This window comes from Gossypium hirsutum, unplaced genomic scaffold, assembly GCF_007990345.1.
Source record: "Gossypium hirsutum isolate 1008001.06 unplaced genomic scaffold, Gossypium_hirsutum_v2.1 scaffold_32, whole genome shotgun sequence".
In the NCBI taxonomy this organism is placed as follows: Eukaryota; Viridiplantae; Streptophyta; class Magnoliopsida; order Malvales; family Malvaceae; genus Gossypium; species Gossypium hirsutum.
The window spans coordinates 77,501-85,000 of record NW_024402776.1 but is presented as its reverse complement, the minus strand read 5'-3'; the positions used below and the strand labels follow the sequence as shown (position 1 = coordinate 85,000).

Here is a 7,500-nt window from a genome sequence, read left to right as displayed (position 1 = left end):
GGCTTCCGTACATCCAAGGGCCTAGGTTACCGATGGTGTCCGAGGCTCCCATACATCCAAGCGCCAAGGTGCCGATGGTGTCCGAGGCTCTCGTACGACCAAAGGCCTAGGTTTCTCATGTTGTCCGAGGCTCCCGCACGACCAAGGGCCTAGGTTGCGGATGGTGCCGAGGCTCTCGCATGACCAAGGGCCTAGATTGCCGATGGTGCCCGAGGCTCCCGTACGACCAAGGGCCTAGGTTGCCGATGGTGCCCGAGGCTCCCATACGACCAAAGTTCTAGGTTGCCAAAGGTGCCGAGGCTCTCGCACATCCTTGCACCAAGGTACTGATGGTCACCGAGGCTCCTGCACAACCAAGAGCCTAGTTTGCTGATGGTGTCCGAGGTGTCTGAGGCTCCCGCAACATCCAAGGCACCAAGGTTTAGATGCTCGCGAGGCTCTCGCACCATTGACGTCCTAGGTTGCCGATGGCGTCCAAGGCTCCAGCACGTCCAAGCAGCAATGTGACGATGCTCCGGGACCATCGACGTCCTAGGTTACCAATGGTGCCTGATGCTCCGGCGCAACCAGGGGCCCAAGGTACCGGAGGCTCTTGTTCCGAAAGGGGAGGGACCGGGATGATTCAAAAGGGGAGGGACCTAGGGGAGGGACTGGGACGACTCGTAGCATCGTTTTCTATATTCCGAGATGGATCACCGGAGCACCGCCGGGAAAGCTCGCCGGAGCACCGCCGGAATGGATCACCGAAGCACCGCCGGGAACCTAACCGGCGATGGGGGCACCAACATCTAGGCATGAGATGGGCGTGGGCAGTGCCCTGGACAACCCCTGTTCGCTCAATATCACCTCCCCCCTAAATAGCTAAAAAAACTTGGTCAATGTGCTACCAGGCGACATTCATGTGTTTGAAACAGGGACACTTTATGGTGCCGACGCTTCTGCACCAACGGGGGCCCAAAATTAGCTTTGGTGCTTGACCCTTCCGCACATCCGATGCACCAAGGTGCCGATGCTGCCCGATGCTCCGACATATCGAAGGGGCCGGTGGCGCCCGATGGCCTCGCACCACGAGATGGCACACCGCACGACCGGGGGCCAAAGGTGCCGAAGGCTCTTCTTGCAAAAGGGGAGGGACAGGGACGATTCATTCATTATTGGGACGGATACCGAACATGCATGCAACGGTATCTGAATTCTACCTTTGGGACGGTTCATTCATTATTGGGTACCGAACAAGTAACGGTATCCGAATTCTACCTTTTGGGATTAGGGAGGGACTCGTTGCTCCGTTTTGTATATCTCGAGATGGCTCGCTGGATCATCACCGGGATGGATCGTCGGAGCACCTCCGGGAACCTAACCGGTGGTGGGGGACCGACGTGCGGGCATGCGATGGGCGTGGGCAGTGCCCTAGATAACCCCTGGCTGCTCAATATCACTTCCCCCCTAAAGAGCTACAAAAACTTGGTCAATGTGCTACCAGTCGACATTCTTTTTTTTTTGAAAAAGAGACCCGAAGGTCGACCTCAATTTATTGCATCACTTAAAATAACATCATGAATTTCAACAGGATAATCCATATCGAAATCCTTAAATACAATTCAAAGCCTGAGCCCACTTACAAAGAGAATCAGCAACTTTATTACAACTACGCGGGGCCTAAGCAAAATGATAACTATCACAAAAATCCAAAATTTTAATGTTCTCTCGAATGCTGTAGCCCATAGTGGATAAGTCAGCCCACCGCCTATTAAGCCTATTCACCAAGTTGGCACAATCGGTTTCAAATTCCAGCTTAAGCCAGTTCTTGGAGCGCGCAAATTTGAAGCTCTCAACCAGCGCACGAAACTCAGCCCATTCAGCTTGAACATTTTGCGCAACCATACCAGCCCGCCCGCCAAGGACAAAACCGTCGTGATCCCTCGCCACCAGCCCAAAACTCAACTGCCTACCGTTCGAAGACGCATCAAAATTAATTTTAACAGTCCCCTGATCCGGCTTCTTCCAACTTTTCTCCATAATCGGTTTAGGAAGCAGCGGCTTATCCATGAAATTAAAAATTCGAAAATCCCTGCTCAACACAGCAGCCCTTTCCCACGTCACTCTAGCTTCCTCCTCCACATCCTGAAAAACTTTATTGTTCCTACTATTCCAAATATTCCAGAGCACCATAATAAAGTCAGAGAAAGCTTTCAGATCAAGTGTACGAGCCACATCCTCAAGCCAGTCCACACAACGGCCATAGCTACCCTCAAGCAAGTTATTATTCAGGCCTCCATGAACCAGAACCGCTTTAGCACTAGGGCAGTCTCTCATAGCATGAAGCAGGTTCTCTCTAGCCAGCCCACATCTCGGACAGTTGCTGCTCTGCTCCCTACGAATACCGGAAATATTATCGTACGTAGGAAGGATATCGTGCCCCAAATGCTAGCAAAAAATCTTAATCTTCGGGAGAGTCTGGAGTTTCCATGCTATCTTCCAAATAAAATGGTGAGGACCAAGGCCTACATGCTTCAAATTCAACCAGGAGTAGGCTGACTTGGTCGAATAATATCCAAGGGAGTTGTGGTACCAGATACGGTCATCGTCAGGGCCATTATGAATAATGGGGATTTTGCAAATTTGGTCCCCCAAGTCTTCACCGTAAATCTCAAGAACCCTTCTCACATTCCACCCGTCTTTCTCGTTATTAAGCAAGTCACTCACTTTCTCCTCATGGACCTCCCTCCTGCTGAGCTTAATAGAGGCACCGACAGGTCATTGAAGCCCCAATTATCTCGCCAAATATCAATCTTATCACCCCGACCCACGTTCCACCCAAAACCGTCATACAATGTACTGGCAGCTTTAGCAATGCTCTGCCAAGTGAAGGAGGGTTTTTCAACACGCTTAGGGTGAAGGACATCCCCATCTGGGAAATACATGGCACTTAGGACCCGAAAGCAAAGCGTATCTCTACAGCTCATAAGGCGCCACACTTGTCTGCCTAGCAAGGCCACGTTAAAGCGACGAAGATCCCTAAAACCAAGACCCCCCATCCCTTTAGGAAAACACATGCGGTCCCAAGAAAGCATATGCCAGCACCGATTATTATCTTGACCACTCCACCAAACCCGACTGATCATAGATTGAAGTTCCTCCAACACACCATTAGGAACAAAGAAAATCGACAACGCATACGTAGGGACAGCTTGAAGGACCGATTTAATGAAAATTTCATTACCCCCATAAGACAAAAGTCGCTTTGACCAACTATTAATCCTGTTAGCAGTTCGATCCAGGATACTCTTGAAAGCATCGCGCTTCTTTTTACCCACCGGAATAGGCAGCCCCAAATAAGCATCAAGGTTGGGAACCACCCTCATCCTAAGTAAGCTGCTCAAGCTTTCCCGCTGAGAAGCAATGGTGCTCGGGCTAAAATACACCATGGATTTGTCAAAATTGATGCGCTGACCCGATATATACTCAAAGGACTTCAGTATTTTCGAAAACTCCATCACTTCACCGTGTTTATTCCTAACAAATAAAAGGGCATCGTCAGCAAAGAATAAATGATTAATCCGAGGACCATTGAAACTAGCACGAATGCCCTTAATCATATTAGTCTCTTGCGCATGGATTAGCATACGAGACAGGGCATCCATACAGAACAGGAACAAGTAGGGGGAAAGAGGGTCCCCTTGACGAAGACCTCTCTCGGGAATAATAACATCCGACTGAATCATATTACACTTAACCCTATATTTAACAGTACAAACACACTCCATGATTTTTTTTAACCCAAATAGAAGAGAAACCCATTTTTTCCATCACATTCTTAATAAGACTCCATTCCACCCGGTCGTACGCCTTGCTCATGTCCAATTTGATCACACATCCTTTGTTCGGGCCATTTTTTTAGCTCCTAAGATAGTGCACAAGCTCGTGGGCTATGAGAATGTTATCGTGAATCATGCGGTTGGGGACAAAAGCACTTTGATTTTGGCTTATGCACTTTGGAAGGACCTTCTTGAGCCGGTTAGCAAGCGTCTTAGCAACCATTTTATAGACAAACCTGCACAGACTAATAGGACGGAAGTTAGCCATCTCATCAGGATTTTTGATTTTAGGGATTAAAACGATCAGGGTTTCATTAACACAATCAACACTCTTATCATCCTTAAGAATATCATGGCATAAACTCAGGACATGTTTCCCCACTGTATTCCAATGCTCCTTGAAAAAACTACCCGAAAGCCCATCAATTCCAGGCGCCTTACGAGGATCCATCTATTTAAATGCCTTCAAAATCTCCTCATCCGTATAGGCATCATTCAGAAACCGATTGGTGTCCATATCAATGCATTTAGAGATGTGCTGGAAGTCGCTGGCATCACCCAGGTTTATCGAAGTCTTAAACAAAGAATGAAAATAATTCCAGGCAATACCACATATCTCCTCCTCATTATCATGCCAATTCCCTTGTTCATCTTTACGTCTCGAAATTTTATTTTTCCTCCTACGTCCTGAAACACGAACATGGAAATAGCGCGTGTTTCTATCCCCCTCCCTCAGCCACTGGGATCGGGCCCTAAGCGCCCAGTACTTTTCCTCGACATCATAAAGGTGGCCAAGCTTACAACGAGCTTGTTTGAGCAGGCACGCGGTTCGATCATCCGTTCGGCCATCCATAAGTCTACTAATCTCCTTCTCCAGCCCTTTTATTTTATATTTCAAGTTTCGAAAGTGACTAAACTGCCAATGGCCCAACTTATCACGAGTCATTTCCATTTTCGCCAACATGTTGCTCTCCTCCTTCTCCTAAATGCTCGAAATTAAGTCTTTAAGCTCATGCTCCCCCGCCCAACACGTATCATATCTGAACCACGCCTTGTGACCCGTCCTCTCCCTATTAGGCTTACTACCTTCCGTATCAATCAGGATAGCCTCGTGATCGGACCTGGACTGGCGAACGACATAGAAAGCTAAGAAAGGGAACTTATCCAGAATCACATCCGAGGCAAAAAATCTATCCAGCCTTTCTTTGACAAGCCGATCACCTTCCCTATTGTTTGTCCAAGTAAACCATCCATTGCAAGGCTTGATATCGGTGAGCTTTAACTCCTCCAGGATATTACAAAAGTCCTCCATTAACACCTTGGGTTTACTACGGCCACCTTCCTTTTCAGAGAGATTCAGAATAGCATTAAAATCACCCCCAACAATCCATCCTTCATTAACCTTATGATGCACTCTCCTCAAAATATCCCAGGCCTGTTGTCTCGATCTAGAAGCAGTCTGGCCGTAAAAACCGGTAAATCTCAGCACATCCTCGTTCTCCGGCCTAACCAACGAGTCAATATGAAAATTAGAATAATTTTGAACCGACACATCTAGACCATCCCGCCAAAGTAATGCCAACCCCCCACCCTTTCCTGCGGAGTCCACTGCGAGGCAACCCTCCATTCTGCATATGGAACGGATACGCTGGAACCTGTTAGAATTAATCTTAGTTTTACACAGGAAAACGACATCAGGGACATTAGCAACAAGAAGTTGCCGAAATTCCCGAACTGTCGTGGGGTTCCCCACCCCACGACAGTTCCAGCAAAGAATTTTCATGGCTCCTGGCGGGGCTGGTCACCAGCCACCGCCTTTAAAGGTGAGACATGTTCCAAGAGTTTTCTCTTAACCACTCTAGCAGGACTTTCAGCCGAACTATCGCCATAGGGTCCTCTATGTCTTTTGCGCTTGCTTTTTAGCCTTCCCAGCCCTTCTCGCGATATATCCTGGCCATTTCCCTCCCTAGGTGAAAAGGTCGTTGGCTCAACTACAGGTGTTTTCCCCTTGCCCTTATTACCATCCTACTCCTCGTCCCCTCTCGAGCTAAATTCGTTTGTTCTTTCACTTTCTCGAACTCCCGAAACAACCATTTCAACACCATTCCTTCGCAAGCCTCTCTCTTGGCTTGGATTCGCAACATGAGCCCTCAACCAGCTGCCATACTGGAGGTTTGAATCAACCAGCCCCGCCCCTTCCTTTTCGATAATGCATGTCTTCAGAATATGCCCTATCACCCTACACCCGTAGCAAAAATCTGGATGCCGCTCATACTTAATGAACCCTATATGTTCCTCTCCACCCTCGGCCATCATTCTCACCAACCGCCCTAGACGTTTTAAAACATTTATCTTAACCTTTATCCTCATGAACTCTGTCCATCCACCAATTCGATCCCTCCAGTCAATCGCCATCAACTCCCCTACAGCCCAAGATTCAAAACCTTGATCACTTATACCATCATTCGCACTGATTATTTGCCCAGTTTCCTCCTCCGAAAATTTCAGTCTCTCGAGAAGCGCATTTATCTCCTCCGTCAGTCTTGTCGGATCATTTTCTGACCTATTCTCCATGATGTAAAGAACTAAATCTGCCCAAGAAATAGAGAAGACAAATCTTGGCCAAAACCCCAACCCAAACAAGCAATAAAACACCGCGGAACAGGAGCACAAATGAAAGCAAACTCGTGCGAAGGCACAAAGCCTCACCAGCTGATAGATACCTCCGAAAAAACAACCAGCAAGAAACCAAAGAAAACCAATCATAACCTAAGAACACAACACAACTAAAAGAAAAATACTATTTACGACGCTAAAACTCGTAAATACTGCATGCATATGCATGAAACATGCACATCGTACGAAGAAAAGACGGCCAACTCTCATGCAGAAACCAAAAAAAAGAACGTAGAAAAACCACACCGAGAGGAAAAGAACCAGCCCCACGGGCCCCACCACGAGACAAAATAAAGAACAAGCAGACAAAAAAACTCAAAGAAACGTACAGAAAACAAATAAAAAATCAAATAAACAAAGGAAAAATAAAACAGAAACGATATCACCGTGAGACACGAAACCAAGAACCGCTCCAAGAAACATCATTTCTGACGAGGAGCCCCGTCAGACGCTGTCACTTCGCAATAAAGCCACCGTACGACCACCGAAAAAAGAAAAAGTTAAGTAAAAATAAAAGCAAACCACACCAAAACACACTGAACTAAACTCAGAACCCACTCAAACTGCCATATTATTCAAAACGAATAAGGCAGAGACACATCCAAAAAACAAGAAATTGAATCGTCCAAATCTTGGAGAAAAATCATAAAACGCGCACGCTACCAGGCGCTACCGCTACCAGGCTACCAGGAAACATTCGTATGTCTGAAACGGGGACACTTTTCTTTAGCCCGCACATCCGAGGAACCAGGGTGCCCCTGCTGCTCGAGGCATCCGCACATCCAACGTCCTAGGTTGCCTATGGTGTCCGAGGCTCCCGCACATCCAAGCACCAAGGTGCCAATACTGCTCGAGGCTCCCGCACATCCGAGGCAGCAAGGTGCCGATGGTGCCCGAGGCTCCCGCATGACCAAGGGCCTAGGTTACCGATGGTGCCCGAGGCTCCCGCACGACCAAGGGCCTAGGTTGCCGATAGTGTCCGAGGCTCCCGTACATCCAAGCACGA

The 7,500-nt window shown here is 47.8% G+C and overlaps 1 protein-coding gene across 1 annotated transcript; it reads right to left on the bottom strand.

Moving 5' to 3' along the window:
- Nucleotides 1–4,800: 4,800 nt before the first annotated feature.
- On the bottom strand, nt 4,801–5,601 carry LOC107941139 (uncharacterized). Its single transcript, XM_016874678.2, has one exon. It carries the CDS (start codon nt 5,599–5,601, stop codon nt 4,801–4,803), a length of 801 nt encoding a protein of 266 aa, XP_016730167.2.
- Between the last annotated feature and the right edge of the window lie 1,899 nt (nt 5,602–7,500).